Source organism: Etheostoma cragini, chromosome 11 (genome assembly GCF_013103735.1).
Source record: "Etheostoma cragini isolate CJK2018 chromosome 11, CSU_Ecrag_1.0, whole genome shotgun sequence".
Classification (NCBI taxonomy): domain Eukaryota; kingdom Metazoa; phylum Chordata; class Actinopteri; order Perciformes; family Percidae; genus Etheostoma; species Etheostoma cragini.
Window position 1 is genome coordinate 8,891,765 of NC_048417.1, and position 21,352 is coordinate 8,913,116.

A 21,352-nucleotide genomic window follows, 5' to 3' on the forward strand; every position below is an offset into this window, starting at 1 on the left:
GCGCTGTAGAGGTGTTGCTGAAGAAACGGGAGGGAACCTTTGAGGCTAGGTCGGGTTCTTCTCGACCAAAACCAAGATTTAATAGGATTTCTTCAGGGTCCTCCTCGTACCGGTCAAGCAGCTCTGACACACTGTGGAGACACACGCACACGCACACATCCAGACACACACACAGTCACTTATTCAGTCAGTAGATCTGAATAAGGAGGGTCTCCTCTGGGGGCTTCTCTGATTGTTCCTACACGCTCTGAAACACTACGAAAACACAGCCAGCCAGTTAGTACTTCTCTCACACCGCTTTCTGTTAGTGGGTTATTCTGTTAATGATAGAGTTAGGTAATTATCTAGTTATTAAGGTAGCTTAATAAGTGTGATGGCTCAGCCTCTCTGGAGATTGCAACAATGATCTGCCCCTCCCAAACTCCACCTAACCCTAACCCTATGGAGACATCCCAGAGACAGCCTTACCAGATGCCCGAACAACCTTGACTGGCTCCTTTCGATGCGAAGGAGCAGTGGCTCTACTCCAAGCTCCTCCTGGATGACTGTGCTTCTCACACTATCCTAAGGGAGATGCCAGCCACCCTCTTGAGAAAACCCATTTTGGCCGCTTGTACCCTGGATCTCGTTCTTTTGGTCATAATTTAAACAAAAGAAAACCTTTTTTCCATTTTTTTTGGTACATTGAGGGTCCTGTATCACAGAACTGCTATCAGCTGCTATGGTAGCAGTTTTACGGACAGTGACAGTTTGAAATATGTTTGTAATGGAGTTTAAGTGTCTCCATGAAGCTCTGTGGTGTTACATCACTGCTCTCCATGAAATGAACACACTCAGAAACATGACATTTGTGTCAATCGTCTACAAACCTTTGTCCCACGTAACAGAACCCAGGGATCTCTCAAACCTTGTATCAATACCATAAAACTAAGGATGGATTACCCATGGTCCAACACTCATAGCTCCCTATGAACCATTAAACACAAGACACCATTCCCGTTCCACTGCTGGAGCACCGCCCAAACCCTGGCAACATTATCTGGGCCCCCTATTCTCACCCAGTCTCTGCTCACCCACCACCACCAACAAATCAGCCTTCCATAAGACTCTCCCCCACAGACACTTAGTGCAACACTAAATTGACAGAAATTGACACACTGATTTCATTAGTTTATTGACCACACCTTTTTCAAAAAGTTTAAATCCCAAATTTATGCTGTTTTATTATTATTTTTTATTATAGAGTATAACTAGTTCCAACGACATAATTGCCGGTCATTTTTCAAGAATGCATAACATGAAAACATATTTTTTTCTTCTAACCAAACCTGCGTCCCTTTCATAACTCATGAACCATTTGTTGTAGACGTCACTGCACTCAGTTTTTCACACTTTTTCCATTAGTGCCATTTTTTCCCACCTCCTATACTTAAGCCACGTCCCCTTTCATAACTCCATACAGGAAATAAAGTGGTCTCTATCTCAGCTCACTGTTTGCTTCCTGCAGAAACCTTCATGAGTCTGACGGAAGACTGATGACGTGAACTAACCTGGACACAGTGCTGCTCTTCCCTGATCCTGTGGAGTTCATACTTCTTGCTCTCTCTTTATACTGACTCCTCTTCTGATCCGCCGCAAGAACAAAACTACACATTCACATACACACAGAAGCATTAACACACATACACAGACATCAACCAGTTGTTATCAACTTTATTTACTGAATGTAGAGAAGAAAATAAAAAGGGAACTCACCAGGATTCAGTTTTATCGTTATTGGACTGAAGATGGTTGGCTGTAGAAAAAAATAAGGGAATTATTATTACTAACAGAGCTTACATCTCTGTCCTGCATTTTATAGGATTTTGAAAAGGTCACATTCCAGCTACCCCAGCTTAGCTTAGCAACGTTTACAGAGTGTTTGCTTAACAATCGGTTAGTCCTCATCCTCAAATTCCTTTGTACTTTAATGTTAAAAGTGAAACAAACGGTTTGGAAATATGAACAAGTATGTGAGTGAAGCAGCCAAACAGGGTTTCGTTAGAACACAATGATCAACTGAGGATGTTGACTTTTTGCCTGGGACAAGCAGCTGTAGCGCCAGTCTTTTAGCATAATATGTACTGTATGTAGCCAAGAGCATATCAAAGACACTTTTACAAGATTCTCGTTTTAAAACGAGTCAGCTGAAAAAAAATACAAGGTCATCCAAAGATGGCGTTTTCAACCAACTCCGGTAGCAAACGGCACTTCCTTTAGCTAGCTAGCTTTAACAGATAAAAAAGGCCAGTGACCGTTTCAGTGAGCATAGTCAACAGCTGTCAGTTAAAGGTCCAATGTGTAGGAATTTCTCCCATCTAGCGTTGATATTATATATCTCAATCAACTCTCTCGCACCATGCAGTTCCAAGTACAAGTTATAGTTACGGTGCCCTTCACGCTTCAAAAAGCCGGTCTTTTGCTCTTTTCAATATCTGTTTTCTTTTTGTGGGCAAAGAAGAAGACTACTGTTACGGAAATTTTTATTTTGAATACAGTTTGGATTTTGAGTTTGGTTCTCCTTGTTTCCTTCTTCAAAGTTGTCAGGGCCGGGAAACAACGATACTCATTAGCAGGTCAGATGCCCCTGTGAGTTTATCTTGTGAAAGGGAAAACGCAAAAGGAGGAGCAGTATGTCCTGTATGTCCCTCCCAAACTAACGTATTTCAAGATGGCGCATGAATATGGAGCGTCTACCCAAGATAAGGAATATCTTGATAAGATAGGAATACTTGGAATTTATGGGGGTGATAAATATTGATGAAAAAGGACAAGTTTGTGATTGGGCAACACATTTACTGAAAACTGAACACTGAAACAGGTTCAAATTAATTCTGTCAGAGAACAGAAATTATTCATCAGCACTAACTGCTGTTGTTTTCTTTTTCCATTTAAAAGAACCTGTTGGAACCTGTCAAGCTGCCACTGTGTGTCTCTGAGTGTCTCTCTCTTTCTTTTCCACTTAATTTAAGCTGAATTTCTTCTTCCTTCTTTAAATCCACAGTGTTTTCTTCTGATTGAAAGGAGACCATGTGACAACAACTCTTCCTACTCTAATTCACTGACTCAGTTCCATCCTATTCACCCTGAATCCTTTAATTAACAAATTCATCTTCATCCTATTTTCTTAGAGACACTTTAATCCCCTCCTGTCCTGTCCTGATAATGTGTGATATAATTACAGCTCATTAGGATGTGTTCATACATGGCATCTCCAAAGTCTTCTGCACCACTAAAGCTACTTCTGACGAATGTCATTCTCAACATGATTACGGCACTTAGTGTCAGGACATAACAACATTAGGTGAGATTTAGGTTGATGACAAGAAGTAGCCAGAGCCACTCAACTAAAGAGGTTTTCAACAAAAACTTCACCCAAATCATTCACCCGTAACCTTTTCAGCTTAATGTAACTTCCACATACACACAAGGCCAGTTCGCTCAAGTGGATAATGGTTGTGGTGTGTGAAGACAAAACGTGATGCAAACTTTAGAGGCAGCAGGAAGGTTTCGAAACTCAAACTATTACTCACTCAAACTACAACTATCAAATATCTGATGCATTAATGTAAATTATTGTCACTTTTTGTCTATTTAATATATTTTTACACATAATAATTCCTACTTTATATTTTTTGCTATCTGATCCACTAAATTCTACATTTATTGGTACACATTTACTCAAAGCGGCTAAAGACATTTATATATTTTTATTTTAACAATGGATCACAAAACTAGTAGTAGTAGTAGTAGTAGTAGTATGAAAGGGGTCACTCATAGAGATGAACCCACAGAACATTTCCCTCTGACTCAGAAGTTTTCTAATTTTTGAAAAACTCAGAAATCGGCAGGGACAGAGTAGATGTACTGTAGCTAATTAACTAATTATCTCAGCAACAGCCTAAAAGAAAAGTTTGTCTGTTCTCTGGTTAACAAGCTCTCAGCTGCAGCTGGTGACTGTATTCAGTCAAAGATTGTTAGCGGGTGAAAAGACACTCCGTCACACCACTGTAACCAACTGGTGACTGTTGATCAACACGTTGAGATTTAAGAATCTTCCAGTTAAACTTCTACCTTCAATATTTGGAGTAAGTAACTGGTGAAGAACAGTAGGCTACAGTTGTTAATTAAATGTGTCTTTGGTGTCTTGGCTTTGTCAGCCAACAAAAGGTGATTAAACAGTTGTAGTTATTTTAGGCTTTAGTTACTCACAAGTGTTGAAGAGAAGTGTAATAAAGATATTATACATGCCAGTCAGATGACTGCAGGCTTTTATTCTGGATAAGGCAAGACGGGCAGAAGATCTGGCATACAACATGACAAAGCTTTCTAAAAGATTGTAGTATTGTTGAAAATATTTCCCAAGAAGAACTTGGGCGAAGTGTTTCCATGTTAGCAAGAAATTAACTAACGAGAAAATTATTATCACTGAAATATTAAATTACTTGTTAATTAATAATTCATTCTGAAATGATCAGAAATTCATAATTTCCGAAGATTGGAGTGACCGCAAAAGAGCAGCTGTGGTATGCAATTACGTGAAGTTAAATGTAATTATATAATGTAACTAAACTGTGTCAGAGGCTGCTGTTCCTGAAGAAGGGGTCTCTGATCAAATCTATTCAACCTGTGGCCTCTCAGCATCAACTCATTAGCATCTATTCAGTCCCAGATTCCACCAGGTGACCCTTTGCGCACACGCACACACACACACACACACACACACACACACACACACACACACACGTCAGTGTTTAGAGCTTAAATATAAAGTCATTACAGTCTATTGTTAACTCAGTGACACATACACCGTCTTGTTATCAGAGTCATTACTGACGTATTCACAGCAGTTCAGAGGAGTGATGAAAACACACAAACACACACACACACACACGTCAGTCATGCATGCAGTGTGTTTCCACACCTCTGTGATTGTTGGCTTTTCCCCCTTCATGAAGCACTGGCACTGAGGAATGAAGATCAAGCGGTGTATCGCTGTGTTATAAAACATGTTCTGTTGATTCTATTGACAGTGTTTTGTTTGTCACACATCTTCATTTACACACATCTGATCAAGCTGCATTCTCTTCATATCTAAGGATTTTTTCAACACGCAAAGGGTCTTATAATACTCATGATACTTATAGTTAGTTATTTTTTCGTAAGCTCTTTGTGACACCAGATTACTCTTTATTCTAACACTAAAGACTGACTTATTTTAAGCACCTAAAGACAACGTACAAACCTAGTTGCCTTTCTTTAAATGGTTGTTAATTTCTTTCATTTTTAATTTCTTATACTGCACCGTAACTTGTATTCTTTTGTTTTATAACTGTTTATTCTTATGTTTTATCAGTTTTAATTTTTAACAGTTTTTTAACAGTTTTTTAACAGTTTTGTGTAAAGCACTTTGAATTGCCCTGCTGCTGAAATGTGCTATACATATAAAGCTGCCTTGCCTTGCCTGGTGTATGGCTGGACTGTGTATGATCAATGTCCTAAATTGTGGCCAAACTGTTGTTACAATGTTAAACAGACCAGACATTGATTACATCCCAAGACAATTATGAACATGTCCCTAAAATCAAATGTTGGTCTTTTGCAAAACAGAGCAAGATGAGTTTCCTGCTTCAGCTTCCAGACTGTTTTCGGGAAACACAGTTGAGACTTTGTTTTGCCTCTACGGCCAAAATGTATGCTTACTTTGGTGAGCTGCAGCATTCATTCATGAACACACTGAAACCTACACTATACATTTCCTACCACTTGACAACTTTACTGTATATGTCTTCTCTGTTTCAATCACCAACAGCTTAGTGAGCACATCCATCGCCACTCTTGCTCTACCACACACACGCTATGCACACCCTACAAATAAAGGGCTCCATTTGAAAACGCATCTATTGGAAAATATACATTTTTACAGAAAAAAAACAGAAGCTGTCTGATAAAATCTACCTTTATTTGTGATTGTTTACTGGTGAATCTGTATCTTCGCACTATGTATTATTACTGTATATTATTTATTAATGAATATTGTCAAGGTAGTAATTATGAATAAATTCTGTTACCCTCTGTTTCAGTCAAACTTTCTATTTCCATTATAGTTATGTTTGCGGTTAATGTTCAACAAGAGAATTCACCAAAATGTCAAAGCGTTCCTTAAGTTGGTGGCGCCATTTAAAATTCAGAATTGGCAGAACATGGGGGGAAACTGTTAACAATGGAATCTGTAATATTGTTTGTATTGTAAGTTTTTCTGTCTACTGACCTTCAGCTCCCAGTGAAAGGTCATCTTCAAAGCTGCAGCCGTTCTTCAGCACTCCTGTTCTCACACACACAAAACATACACCAAGTACACACAAAATAGTTAAGTTGTGAAATCTTTTCAGAGGCATGGGGTAAAAGAAATTCCTCTACCAATTCTGACACAAAACTGCTAGCATTAAACACAACTAAAGCTAAATTTTAAAAACAAGTGAGATGACTAGCAAATATTTAGTCATGAACCAATGTCCCCGGAACATGTCCTATCAGGTTGGGGTCCTCATAATCTAATATATACAAAGAACACACACAGAAAATGGGGATTACCTTTGCTTGGAGAAGCACTCTGCTCATCTAAAGAGGCTCCGATGGGAGTCCTGGACAAGGGACAAAAAGACAGAGGGTTAAATATCAACCCAAACCATAAACTGACCATTAAAAACATAAATATCCACCAAATTGCCAGTGTGTAGGTCTTTATATCAAATATTTGATGCCAGTATGTTTTGCCCTTAATTCTCATCTACTGCTACACTGGGATAGCTTAAAATACCTTTAAGCATAGTCCTAACCAGGCAATGTTTGCCAACAACAACAAACAGGGTGCACTATTTATCCCAGGCTAGCTCCTGGTCAAACTGAGGGTGATAATCCCATGCCAACCTCTGATTGAAATAAAGTCCAGTCTAAATCCTGGTTAATATAATGCAAACTATACGAGTAAACTAACCCACTGTATATTTGAAACTAACTATCCAAAGCCAATTCCTGGTTGTGCAATGCTCATTAGCAATGCTAAATGGTGACCAGGCTACACTAACAATCACTATCTTTCAAGCTGAGGCTAACTATCAGGTTACGGCAAAGTATCTTAGATTATCTAATTAACAGGATATGGCTTAGTACACCTGGATACCTCCTAGTCTGGCTTAAGATAACTATCCCGAGCTAACCGCCTATCAGTCTAAGGTTTGTCTGACTAACTGGCTGTACATTGCTGAGATAAAGCCTGACATCTGGCATGTCCCTCCCCGTCCCCTATCCCTGCTATCAAGGCTTAGCGCCATCTAGGACGGTTGTGATTGATTAAAAAAGAAATGCAAACAAGCAACAGCTTTTTCTTTTCCTATCCCTGAATAGATAAGCAGTGTAGCCAGACCATACTCCAGGGTTGACACAGCGCTGTGGAAAGAGGTCTGGCAATTAAGACTAGGCTACTCCCTAACTGCCTGTTAATCCTAATTCCTGTTTTTGTTACCCATCCCAGGTGTCCTACTGACCAGAATAGTCGTCCCAGGCTAACTAGCTGACAGATCAAGTAAGTTGACAGTAGCAGTAAGCTAGCTGGTCTGAGCAGCTCTCTGCAGCCGGGCGCTGGGAACACAGAGCTGTTACACAACCTGCCATTCTTATCAATGGGACAAACTTCATGCCACCAGTTAACACACACACAAATGGACGGTTGTGTAACCAGCAGGAGCAGTGTTTGCTAATCCTTTCACTTTCCACCGACAGACATGTTGACCTCAAGCCCCTGCCCTTTGGACATTGCTATGGTAACCTGTGATTCTGATTCTGCTGGTCATGTTACCACAGTGACACGTCAGAGCACTGTAGGGTCACAAGGTTGTGAATGACAGCAGTGAAAACTGTGTGTGCATGTGATAACATTGTTGACTTAGCAGGAGAAACCCCTCCTCTGTTTACTCTCCTTTTTTTCTGCCGTTCTTTTCATCTTCTCATTGCGTCTTTCTTTCCTCCTTTGCCTCAACAGCTCTATAGGCCCTATCTCTGGGCGTTGGTCTGCTCCCTTTGTGTGTGTGTGTGTGTGTGTGTGTGTGTGTGTGTGTGTGTGTGTGTGTGTGTGTCTGTCTGTCTGTCAGCAGCTGATAACACCGTTACTAAACACAAACCTTCAGACACTAGGAAAACATATCAATAAACCAGTTGACAAGAAAACCTGTTTGCCACTCAACCAGTCACTCTGCATTTTAAGGACCATATCTTCTATGTATCATATTGCAATCCATGAACTACTAAGTCTGTTTACTATACATTCCTGTAAATCATTTTCTTATCATCCATCAGTTAGGGATTGATTCACTTGTTTCAGTTGATTTTTTAAGAAAATCAACTTGCAGCAACAGGCTGCAGTCATCATCAGCCGAAAAATTAGAACAGTCATATATGACATGTAATAAACAGGCCAAAACAGGACACCAAAAAACATTGGTATGGTCCTTTAATCAAGTGGTGAATGGATACTGTACCTGCATTCAATCAGCCAGCTGGTGATCTTGTTAGGAACTCGCTCTGAGAGAGGGAGACAGATGAGAGTGTTAAAGAAATAAGCCAGCAGATGCTGTGTTGTAACAGTGGTTACAACATGCGATAAAAGCATTACAACATGGCAGACTTCAGGATATAACTCAACATCTCAGCTGATTATAGTCACAGTGCTAGCGGGCCGCAATTCCACCACAGTTAACATCTGCTGTGGCTACAGCTTTTCATTGTTTTCGTCATCATTGAATCTGACCATTATCTTTTCAATTAGTTGTTCAGTGAAAAATGCCCATCAAGTTTCCCTGAGCAGTGGCATTTCTTACATTTGCTGTACAGATGGAACCACTGAATGTTTGGCTTTTTTGCTTGAATGATAAGCAAAATTATTTATCAAAGTCCAAGTATCCAAATGTTATTTACAATCAAAGAAAAAAATCGTTTTAGAGACTTAAGAGGATTGTGCATGTTCAAACAAGACTAAGAGTCTGCAGTAACGCATGGTGAGGATATATTTGGCACAGCTGTACACACACTGTACTTTGAGCTTAGTGGTAACGTCAGCATGCTATTATGCTCACAGTGACAATGCAAACAAAATGAGGTTTACAAGTGTACGGTTCACCGTGTACACCATTTTAGTTTAGCGTGCTAGCATTGTAACATCACAGTTGTGTTTTACTTGAGTATTTTCATTTTATGCTACATTATTTTTCTACTCCATTAGATTTTAGAGGGAAATATTATAGTTTAACTCCACTACATTTATTTAACTTTTAGTTACTAGTTCCTTTTTAGATTAAAAAAAAAATATGATACAGCACGGTGCTACTAATCTACACGGTGGTATATAATGTATCTAAAGTCCCTTAGAGGTGGACTTTAGGCTTTTTCACTTACAACCTATAATGTGCACAAAAAGATATATTACACAATAAAGGAAAAGGGAATAGCCAAAAAGCATAATATGCGCACTTTAAACTAATTATAATTTTGACCTGAGGATGGCGCTAAATGAAATATTAGTGGGAACACCAAAGTATCACAATTTATACAGAGGGGACAAATTTCTAGCAATCCATGTAATAGTTGTGAATACATTTCACTTAAAACCACAAATGTCAACCTCATGGTGGCACTAGAGGAAAAGTTAGGGGGGCACCAAAATAACCCTCTGGGCACCATCGATATCTGTACAAACTTTTTACAACACACTATCCAATAGTTTTTGAGATATCTTAGTCTGGACCGACCAACCAAACTCTAATATAGCAAAAAACGAAGGAGGGAGAATGAATGTATTTCAGGTAAAGCGATGAATATGTGGAACAGTTGTAAAGAACAACTAAATATATTTAGCATTATTCACATATTTCAACAGTTTGTTTATTGTAAAAGCGGTAGGCGTGATATACCCACCTTCGCCTACATCTTTTAGGTCTGTAGAAAGTATTTATTTTCTAAGGTACCTCAAATACACTGTACCAGCTGCCTTTCTGTAGTGCAATTTATTGTTGCTTATCAGCTAATAAAGCTAACTAGAACTAGGTCGGGAACCGGAGGGTCGTTCAAGTCCCTGTATGGACCAAAGTACGGAGTCTGGATTGGTAGCTGGAGAGATGTCACTTCACCTTCTGCCAGGTGCCCTTGAGCAAGGTGCCGTACAACAAATTGTAATTTCCCCACTGGTGATCAATAAACAGTATAAATTATTATAACTACTATTAGTCAGCAGTGACTTTGGCACCCAGCTCAGGTGGCTGCAGAAAATGAGATAAGGGTAATGTGAAGTATCTTGCTTTTTAGGAATACATTTATCATTTAAGATTATTCTTATGTCCCCAGTTACAACATTGGTGACATCTGAGCTCCGTCTAACCTGGTTCTTCTGAGGGTCTTTGTTCTTCCACATCCATTTCGTTCTGTTTGGGCTCCTGGGGGCCACAGCTCTCTGCTACTGATTCCTGCCAGATGGAGTCTCTACTCCGGGCCCAGGCCCGACGCCGCAGGCCGGCTAAGCAGCGGCCTGACTGCACTCTGGGATCTAAGGATCAATCAATCAAACAATCTGTCAGACAGCCGGCCTACTATAAAGTCATTAATCAGGTTTGGTAGGTATTCACCCTGACAAACAGAAACTACAAGTGACAAAACATTTGTGTCAGTCCTCACCCTGCACATTTAAATCACCTAACTGTACTTTTTAACCACAACTTTGATAAAGAACAATAAAGACATGACTAAGGGCCCAACAATAATTTCAATGTAATATCCCATTTCATTCCAATATATTTGAAGGCTAAAAAAGCAAAGTAAATCTGTCACCTGACCTGACTCACCTGATTTTTCAACTTTGATAGAGATGTAGTTGCATCATGAAACAATAGCAACTCATCAAAACCAAGGATTCACAGCCTTTTTCGTCTGAGGTAACGGCCTATATCCCGATCAAATGAGCTCAAGTGCTGCATGATTGACGTCACAAGTCCAAATGTCTTCATTTAATTTACTTCACAATGGATGTTAAGAAACATTACAAATGTATAGATGTTTCTTCTTCTTAAAACTGCTTGGTTAATTTCAAATTGGTTTGGTCAAGTCTGCATTCATACTACTACCACTTGAAGTGGCTTTCAGCGAATTAGTCCAACTGTTTATCTATTATCTTTAGCTAAAGTCTAACTCTTCATGCTGTTTGCTAACCATTCCAACAGTTTTAGAGCTACAATGATTAATCGATTTGTTGTTTTGATAGTCAATTAATTGGTTCGAATGTATCTTATTCCAGCTGGGCCTGCAAGATTAAGGAAAAAAATACAAATCACAATTCTTTTAGTTTAGAATTGACATCACAATTCTTCACTTGTTTTGTTTTGTCACGGTTCATGTGTCCAATAAATACTGCACACATGAACCGTGACAAAACAAAACAAGTTGGCAGTACCAAACATAGATTTTATTGGGCACCTATAGCCCATTGTCCATCACGACAAGCCTGTAAACATAGAGGCTTCATTGAAGAGAAGGGAGAGCGCTGCAGCACTTGGGAGCACTTTGAAACATATGTTATACAGTCTATGTTTAAGACCTACAGAAGAAAGTAGTAGTGTTTGTGATGTAGTTTGCTCGTGAATAAGGGAGAACTCAAAGTCATTAAAAAAAGTATAAAAATGTATATATATATATAATAAAAAATCAACGATTAATAGTGATGGCCTAATTACAGATCGTAAATGTGAATATGTTCTAGTTCCCTAACCCTTCTGACAGTAAATTGAATGTCTTTGAGTTGTAGACTCGATACTTTTGATTACTTTTAACTAATTGTTTTAACTGTTTATCCATTTTATCATCAACTATTTCTATTCGATACTCCTGTCCATTACTTTTAACTAAATATTTCAACTGTATGAGTAAGATGACCAACTTGGAGCAGTGCTGGTGTCCATTTCCAGAGATCCACTCTCCATATCTGCCTTTCTGTGTGTCTGGTTGAGACCAGTCAGTCAGTCAGTCAGAGGAGACTGAAACCTCTACAGCAACATCAGCAACAGGTAACACACCTGGACAGAGAGACAAAGGGAGAATTATTTTTTTTCACTAATTCTTTTTTTTGGTCGGTTTATTTAACAGGAACAGTGCACATTAATAAAAAATTCTGTATATGTGGCAGAGTAGGTCGGAAGACTTTTTTTTCTGTGTAGTTCCTGGACAGATGTTACAAAGTCACATTAAAAAATAGTAATACAATATACCCCTAGTGGTCAGTTTTAAAGAGACTTGCAGTGTATGTGTGAGGTCATCATGTGGACATATGTAAGCTATTTTCCAGGTTTGTTGTTTTCTTAAATTATTTAAATGTGTTGACGAAGGACATATTGTGATGACCTGATTATATCAATCTTATAATATGTCAACAAGCAACGCATCCTCAAGGCTGTGCTGTAGATGTTGTTGAAAGCCTTTTACCCTTGCACAGTTAACCATGTGCAATGCACTCATCCATATGATGCACATTGCACATATAATTCGGGTAATGTAAGATGACTGCAGAAGTGATACTCATCTGTTTTTGTTTATCATTTTTAAAGAAATGGCAGAGCAGATTCTGAAAGCAAATCCAGTGTGGCAAGGTTTACATTTTTATGATGTAAATTTATGGAGCAAAAGCAGTATCTGCTCCAAATATCGGCTCAAGAAAAAAGGCAGTCCGTATCAGTCATCGGCTAAGGCTGATTAAAAAAAATCAATTTCGGCATCGGCACTACAAAATCCATTTTGGTTCCTACTACTTTACTTAATCAGTGGTGGAATGTTACAAAGTAGCCTACATTTACTAGTACTGCACAATTTTGACAAACTTGTTCATGTCCATTTCATGCTACTTTATTTTTCTACTCCACTACATTTCAGAGGGAAATATTGTAGTTTTAACTCCACCACAATTATATAACTTTTATAGTTATTAGTTACTTTTTATATAAAAAACATGTTCTATTAGTTAAACTTTCAACTACCAATGCTTGCTTTGAACCAGAGCCTTTGGTATTTGGAAATGAAAAGTAGGTGTACCATATTTAGCAGCTCCAGCTGTTATTTCAATGTGTCAGAGACATGTTTAAGTAAAGCTGCAAGCTGTGATGGACGGGCCCTCGCACCACCTTGCATATCGGGGTTACTGGCAGATGCCGCTCCTAGCGACCATGCAATATGTCACCAACGAAAAGGGAGGTCTTAGCTGATTTCAATGATACCTCACACAAGACTCTACATCATACAGTTTATATTCTGTGAAATGGGGCGTGGCTAAAGCATAGGGGGTGGGCCAGACTTTGACCAATTAAAAGGAGCTATCTGCTGAGTTCAATGATACCTCACACAAGAGTCTACCTTAAACGGTTCACAAGTTATGAAAGGGGTGTAGCCTAAGTCCTAAGCGCAGGCAGCCGGCCATCAGCCGACCATTGAAACCAACAGGAACAAGATCACAGGTTACTACTGAGGAAGTCAGAGCACTGTTCATACTTATAAATGTATAATAGATAATAAGCTTACATGGTTGCTCATGATAGTCGGGATACAGCCACAAAATAATTTACCAAAATAACACTCAAAATTACAATATAAGCTGATGGGAGTAGGAAACTAAAGCATGGATGTAAAAATAGAATAATCCATATGGAGTCACTGACTGGAGGAGAAGGATAGAGAGGAAGAAAAAAAGAACATGCAGCCAAATTTAAATGAGAATGTGTGAAACAGGAAACAAGTGTTTAGGATGAATAACAGAACAACTTCCTGTCGAGATATAGAGAGAGGGAGAGAGCGCGAGAGAGAGGGAGAAAGATATGGGAGGGAAGATTTATTTTTAGATTTCTTTGGTGAATGCAAAACAAACTAAAATGTCAGAAACAACAATACACAGACAGAGAGTGTGCGTAGAGAGAGTATCCTCTGCAGCCACCAGTAGCCTCTTGTTCGCCCTCGTTCAACCTCTCAGTCCTCTTTAGTTATCCGTCCCCCCAACTTTTCTCTGTAAGTATCAACACTCCTATGGGCTTAAAGGAGGCCATAACAAGTTTGTGGTGCTGTGTTTTACAGAGAACAGCAGCTGTGTTTAGTTTGCATTTTGACAGTTATTAAAGGATTTAATAGAGATACGTTATCAGGAAAGCATTAAATAAAGGATTTCCCAAGCCAGCAGTGTCTTCTTCCCATTGCTTGTTTTGTTCAGTCAACAGTCCAAAACCTAAAGATTAGGGCTGGGCAATATATCAATATTATATTGATATCGTGACTAGATATCGTGTTCGATTTTGGATATTGCAATATCGTAATATGAAATCAGTGTTTTCTTTACCTGGTTTTACAGGCTAAATTACATTAGAGCGATGTAATTGTCTGAGCCCACTGACTGTTCTAGCTCTTCTATTATTTGCCCTTACCCACTTAGTCATTATATCCACTAAGCACCAATTGTCAACCCTACAATTTTGTTGCAATATTTATATTGAAGTATTTGGTCAAACATATCTTGATATTTGAAATTCTCCATATTGCCCAGCGCTACTAAAAATATTTAATTTAGTATCACTTAAGACACTGAAAAGTAGCTAATGCTTATACTTGACAAGCTGGAACTAGGTAATGTTAATAATGAGTAATAATGGCTGTTAATTACAGCCTAATATTAATAATTTTAGCTTTATCTTTTCAGAAGTCTATCTTAAATATAACCACATTCAACAGCACTTTAATGACTAACCTAAATCTCAACATGTACTGTGGTAGTTAAGACCTTCACAGTGAAATACAGTCATATACATCAACATCATCAAACTGTCAGAAAAGTAATCAACCACGATTTGAATACTAGATTAATTGTTAGGGTCATTTGTCAAAATGCCAAACATTTCATGGTTCCAGCCTCACAAATGTGAGGACATGCTGCAATACAAAAACCTGTAAAAATGAGCTCCTCCTCAACCAACTACAAATCAAATTGGTACTACGTAAAAGATCTGAAGACATCCTCCATCACTGGCACTCTTGCCAGTACTTTTTAATGCAAGGGATGCTATTCTCTGTTTCATATCATCATGATCAAATGTCTTTAAGAGAAGCTCCACTCACTGTTGGCTTTACAAGAAACCAGACCTGGAGGTCATGGCTGTATGAATGAAACCACACTTACAGTCGGTTTCCTGCAACCTGCACACAGCAAACACACTTGAACCTTCATCTCAGGGACAGTGATCAATGCTCACTGCTAACAGACTTATACAGCGTGGATGTGGGGACATGGAGCCTTTATACATCACTGTTACATCAAGGTTATATAAAACTGCAGGGGGGGGGGGCCTGGAAAATCCAAGAGAAGTTGAACAAAGGCTCCATTTTTATCTTTCTGTGCAGTCATAAAACGCATACAAGTACTATTACTCCAGTGCTTTGCTTTATGTTATTGCAATTTTAAGGTATTTGAAGGTATACTTCATACCTCCACTACACAACATTTCAAAGGAAAACACTGCAAAGAACACACCCCTAAAAATCAGTATGTGAGTTATTTTACAAAAATGTCACCAAAGGGTAAAAAGAAGAATTTCAGGTAGGCCTGTTGGCAGACAGAAACAGAACAAACTTAGTAGAAGAGCTGAAACAATTGGCTGATTAATCAAACGGTCTTATATATCATTTCAAAAATGCCCGCTAAAATGCTCCAACAATCACTTGATTGAAAATGTGTTGTGTTGTGTTTTGCATGAAAAACGTTTAACCGAGTAACAAAAAAAGTCTCCAATAAATTTATTGTTAATCGACTAATTGTTTAGCTGTATTTGTATTTACTGCTGGGTAACAAAATATCATACTTTATAAGATGTATATGTTTTGTGTGCAAAGAATCTTAATTTTTAAAGTAGTAAATAAAGCTGTCTGATGCATGTAGTGCAGAATAAAGTACAATATTTTAATACTCTCATACAAAAAGTAGTATGGTAGAAGTAGAAAGTGACATGAAAAGAAAACACTCCCATTAAAGTACAACCCCAAAACTGTACAATAGTTAGCACAGTAGGTTTAATGTACTTCACCACTGTCCAGCTTCTTCAACACATCTGATCTGAATCCCTTTAAATATCTTCTGTATCAACATCAATCAGGCACTTTTAAATCAAAATAAAAGTGAGCACCATTATCGAATCCCCATGTGTCTTTAACAATTCCCCTTTAGGCTCAGACTTAACTTGTTTGCCTAGTTTAGTTGTTCCTGCTCGGTTTGACATGGAGGACAGGACTGACAGTCACGTTAGTCAAACTCTTCGTGTCCTCAGAAAGTAACGAAACCAGCAGTACCGTCACATTCAGTCGGACAATATACAGTATTAGTAGCAGTAATGTTACTGTAAGCGGGTACAGTTACTCACCGTCATGTTTCTCCGCAGTTTGTGTCTCTGGTCCAAACTGTCAAACTCCTCCAAACTTTTCTGAAAACCCTACAACATTCCTGCTTCCGCTTCCTGAAACCAGAGGGGGCGTGTCCGCAGTGGACAGCGGAGGAGAAACAGCCACACCTGTCGGATTGAAGGGCTTGGCATACTGTCATGCGGTAATTACGCAAATCATACACAGGGCTGGAGGAAGTACTCACAACTTTTACTTAGGCTACATTAAGTAAGTAGAAGTGTTACAGTCTAAAAATAGTCTACTTCATCACAAGTTAAAGTCAAAGTAGGCCTACCATTTACGTAAAACTATTAGCCTAATTGTTATAAATTGTTGCTGACACACAGCCTACACATCCACATAACATATTTTAAAAATATATTACCATCCAATGAAACATGTGGCACTGTATGACAAGAAGAAGAATATCTAGACTATTTAAAAAAGAAAGAACATTCCTGTCTTTCTTTCTTTCTCAGTTTATTTATTTATTTGGACTATTCCACCCTCAATGGACAGGACAGCTAGATGAAAAAGGGGCGATAGAGAGCGAATACATTCAGAAAATCGTCACAGTCCGGATTCGAACTCCACACCTCTGCATTTATGCAAGCCTCTAAGTACATGTGCGCCTGCTCTACCCACCGAGCCAATCGGCCACATTCTTTCTCAGTTTTGACCTGCAGCAGCTACATGCAACCACCAGATGGAAACCAAACACTGATGATGACCACCTTTACTGAGCTGCTCTGCTGCTGATGGATCTGTGAGTGCACAGTAGCTACCAAAGATCTTGATCAAAATAGTTTCAAACATAAGTGATCTACATGTAAACCAATCCTACCATAATTAGAGAAATTAATTTCCTGATGCTGTTAAAAGGGTCTCTCCAATTGTCATTCTGGACATTAAAATGTGTTATAAACCTTTTACTAAAATGACTATATATATGCTAGATAGTGCAGATAATTAAAACCTTATAAAGAAATGTGAAAAATTAAATGTTTTACTGTAAATCAAAAAGTCACAAAGTCCCCAAAAGTGACCTAAGTAAAAATTGAGCCTTTTCTACCCGACGTGTACTATCTCTGAGGTCTGATTTTTGCGATTCCTCGCTGCCCCATCAGTCCATGTTCAATGCTCCTTTCCCAGTTTCATTAATCAGTTCCTCATTTGCGAGTATAAAACAAACTACAACTAAAAACCTCTATGCAATTCCTTGACTATTGTCCATTCGCCACATTTAGAGGTATTGTTAGTTGTGATCTTGTCCCAATAAAATTGAGCCCATCAACGGTTCATTGTTCATCTAGCGCTGCTTTAAGGCCTACCCTGGTTTCTCCATCTGATATGGACTGACTTGTTTAATGCCAAAATGGCATTGAAGTAATTCATCGGAACGTTCAACGCCTGATCCAAAGTTGGACTTTATTGGAATTATGGGCAAACAATTAAAAGCTGACGTACTGTTTGTATCTAAATCATGGCTGTGTGATTCAGTGTGGATGTGGAAATTATGCTGTCTCTCTTCCCAAGAAAATTATCTCAGACTCCCCTTCTCTAAGTGATCAAAATAAAATATGTGCCGCATTGATATACAAGCATTTTATCTCTGCTGTTTTTTTATTTGAAAGGGCATGTGGCCACTGTGGTTCTTGCCAGTCTGTTGACTCTTCATTGTGCTTTTCAACTGTTACTCAGGAAAATGGAAATCTTATTTTTAGTTTTCAGAAACTCTCTGAAGCAGAGGGCCTTGCTCACCTGTGCGCTATTGACACCAAGGAATCCTTATGCGCTGACAATCGCGATCCAATTTTACTCAAGTGTGCTGCACCTCTCATTGCTAGTTCAGTAACACACATCTTCAAATTGACCTTAAGGACAGGAAATATCTCCACGGTGTGAAAATCAGCTTTTGTTCTACCATTAAATAGGGGAGGTGACTGTAGTAATTTAGACAACTATCGACCCATCTCTAGGCTCCCCAGTTTGGCAAAGATCTTGGAATCTTTAGTCAGCAAACAGTTACAAAGTTTTATTTATGCAAACAGTGTTCTTAGCATGAATCAATCTGGTTTTAGATCCAAACACAGTACCACATCCGCCACTATGCTTGTTGTGAATGATATTGCAAATGCGTTGGATGATAGAAAGCACTATGCTGCACTGTTTGTTGATTTGTCAAAAGCCTTTGACACTGCAGATCATGTCATGCTTTTTAACAAACTGTCTGCTATAGAATTGGGTTCTGACACCTGCCGATGATTTAAAAACTACTTTCAAGACAGACCTCAGGCCGTCACGGTTGATGGGCTCAAGTCCTAACCCTTACACTTGCTTAAAGGGGCACCACAGGGTTCAATACTTGGCCCTCTATTGTTATCATCGTATATTAACACTATTGATGATAATATCAGACATTATAAATTCCATTTATATGCAGATGACACAGTGATGTATTTGATTGTGCCAATAGCTGACTTAGCGTTTATGCAGTTGGGGTCTGATTTTAAAATACTACAGGGGTCCCTTTTATAGCTTAAACTTGTTTTAAATGTTAAGAAAACCAATGTTATGCTTTTCTCAAGGTCTTTCAGTTAGAAACACTCTTGCAATTATTGTTTGTATGGTACTCAAATCGAGCAAGTCCCTGCATATAAATACACAGGTGTATGGTTAGATGATAGGCTCGCCTTTAAAACACATGTTACCGAATTAGGAAAAAAGTTAAAATTCAAGTTATAGGGTTCCTTTACAGAAACATGGCTTGTCTATCATCTGTAAATAGAAAGCAAATTGTTCAGGCTACTTTTTTTTAATCACTTTTAGATTACTGTGATATTATTTATATGCATGCTTCAGCTACCACATTAAGATCACTGGATGCTATCTACCATTGTGCAGACAGGTTTGTCACGGGGCATAGTTACACTCATCACTTTACCCTATACCAACATGTGGGTTGGGCCCCTTTATCTGTGAGGCGAGAGCAAAATTCTCTCTTGTTTATTTTCAAAGTACTTCTTTTAAAACAACCTCCATATAAATCATCTCTAATTTCCATGAGACACCTACATTTTAACAACAGATCACAGATGTGGATCACATTAGAAACGCCCACAGTCTCCACAGATCTGGGTAAGACTGCATTCACTGCGTTTGTACCATTTCTATGGAACGGCAGCTTGTAATCAAACTAGACACTATGGTAACCCTTGCCCATTTCAAAAATGTTATGGAGGATCATTATTATGTTGTCTGTGATTGTTTTTGTTGAATTCAATGTCTGTTGTGTTTTTACATTCTTTTTAATGTTTTTGTGACCTTTCCTTGTTTTTTTTATGTTTTAAAAACTGTACTTGTTAAGATATTTACACAGGACACAACCGTAACAGAGATCAAGGTCTCAGTCTGTTTTCCCTGTTAAAATAACGTTTTTAAAGAGTGTGTGTGTGTGTGTGTGTGTGTGTGTGTGTGTGTGTGTGTGTGTGTGTGTGTGTGTGTGTGTGTGTGTGTGTGTGTGTGTGTGTGTGTGTGTGGAGTTTTCGTTGTGTGTGTGTGAAGTTTTCATTGGATGCTTTGGTCTATGTATGAATAGGGTTATCTGACCTTCTCCACAAGCATGCGCACACACACACACACACACACACACACACACACACACACACAGAATAATAGTTCTTATTCATCAGTGAGTTGCTCTGCTGTTTGTTCACTTTGCTATAAATAACAATTGTCACTTCACTGCTGTTTACTTTAAATTTCATATTCTTCATCATTCCTGTTGTCAACTGATCAAGTAATTTGGTTTGTTTTATTCCAGTAAAACTGTAATTGAAAGCCACCTGCACCTTTGGTTTGATTGAAAACTATCAAATCACATGACGACTTGTAACCTTTTCTGGGTATCTGTGCTTTTATTCTTGACATTATGAAGTACTAAAGTGTACTGAAAAAATTATATTATCATTACATTTTAAACTCAGAATTTGTGAGCGCAGAGATAAATCTTTCATTTTTATTAATCCTGAACTGAACACAGCAAAGAGACATATAGATTGACAATGTGTTAACCATTAGCTGTCACAGGATCTACACTGATGGGACAGACACACAGGTCCTCTTAAGTTGCCCAGTAACCTCCTAGCAACCGGTTTACCATTACCTTAGCAACCTCTTCACTAGAGCACAGCCCAAATCCAAAGTCTGCAGCTACTGTTCTGTTTGGTCAGAGAACTTATGAAGCTAGTCTGACTCAATGGTTTCCTCCATTTTCTGCTGACTTTTTTAACGCTAGATGCTGGAAAAGAGTTGTCCGACCATGTCGTAAGAAAAGAGTGATGTTTGTTTAAAGTAAGCCTATAGGAAAGTTACAGAAATGGTCGAGGTCGAGAAATGGTCTGTACTGGATCTCATGAAAATCCATCCAACAACTATTGATATATATTTCTTTCTGAACCAAAGTGGTGAATTGACCGCCATCCAGATCCTAGCCTTTAGCATGGCAAAAATGGTCACAGTTCTTTGCAATGGCAATGATACACATACAAATGTCCTGCTAATGATTTGAATATAAATGTCGGCTTGACTCTAATTCTATGCTAACACTTTAAATCTAAGCAACTTGCTTCACATGTGAGTCCAGACCTCTTTACTGGGGGACCAGGGTGGGATCCAGCATCACACTGTGAAATAACTGGTTGGGGTAAGGTTAGTCTCGCTTTCCAGACCTTCCTCAATTGGGGCGCTGTGGTGGAAGGTCTGCTAAAAGGGAGAAAAACATGCTCTGGTTTATAGGCATTTTATTTAAACCAAC

The 21,352-nt window shown here is 38.7% G+C and overlaps 1 protein-coding gene across 5 annotated transcripts in view; it reads right to left on the bottom strand.

Annotated features, from left to right (window-relative positions):
- Nucleotides 1-16,653, bottom strand: part of itprid2 (ITPR interacting domain containing 2) — a 32,005-nt gene extending 15,352 nt beyond the window's left edge. For 3 of the 5 annotated variants that reach the window (XM_034884548.1, XM_034884549.1, XM_034884547.1), the window contains exons 1-9: nt 16,518-16,653; nt 12,017-12,152; nt 10,469-10,633; nt 8,577-8,619; nt 6,634-6,683; nt 6,311-6,364; nt 1,756-1,795; nt 1,551-1,646; nt 1-131 (exon numbers count right to left, since the gene is read on the bottom strand). The exon at nt 1-131 is cut by the window's left edge and continues 17 nt beyond it. In XM_034884548.1, the coding sequence (XP_034740439.1) occupies nt 1-131; nt 1,551-1,646; nt 1,756-1,795; nt 6,311-6,364; nt 6,634-6,683; nt 8,577-8,619; nt 10,469-10,633; nt 12,017-12,059 (622 nt within the window). In that variant the 5' untranslated portion in view covers nt 12,060-12,152; nt 16,518-16,653. Of the gene's footprint in view, nt 132-1,550; nt 1,647-1,755; nt 1,796-4,963; nt 4,984-6,310; nt 6,365-6,633; nt 6,684-7,586; nt 7,693-8,576; nt 8,620-10,468; nt 10,634-12,016; nt 12,153-16,517 lie in introns of those variants that run through there. The other 2 variants (XM_034884551.1, XM_034884550.1) reach the window with 2 other exon arrangements.
- Between the last annotated feature and the right edge of the window lie 4,699 nt (nt 16,654-21,352).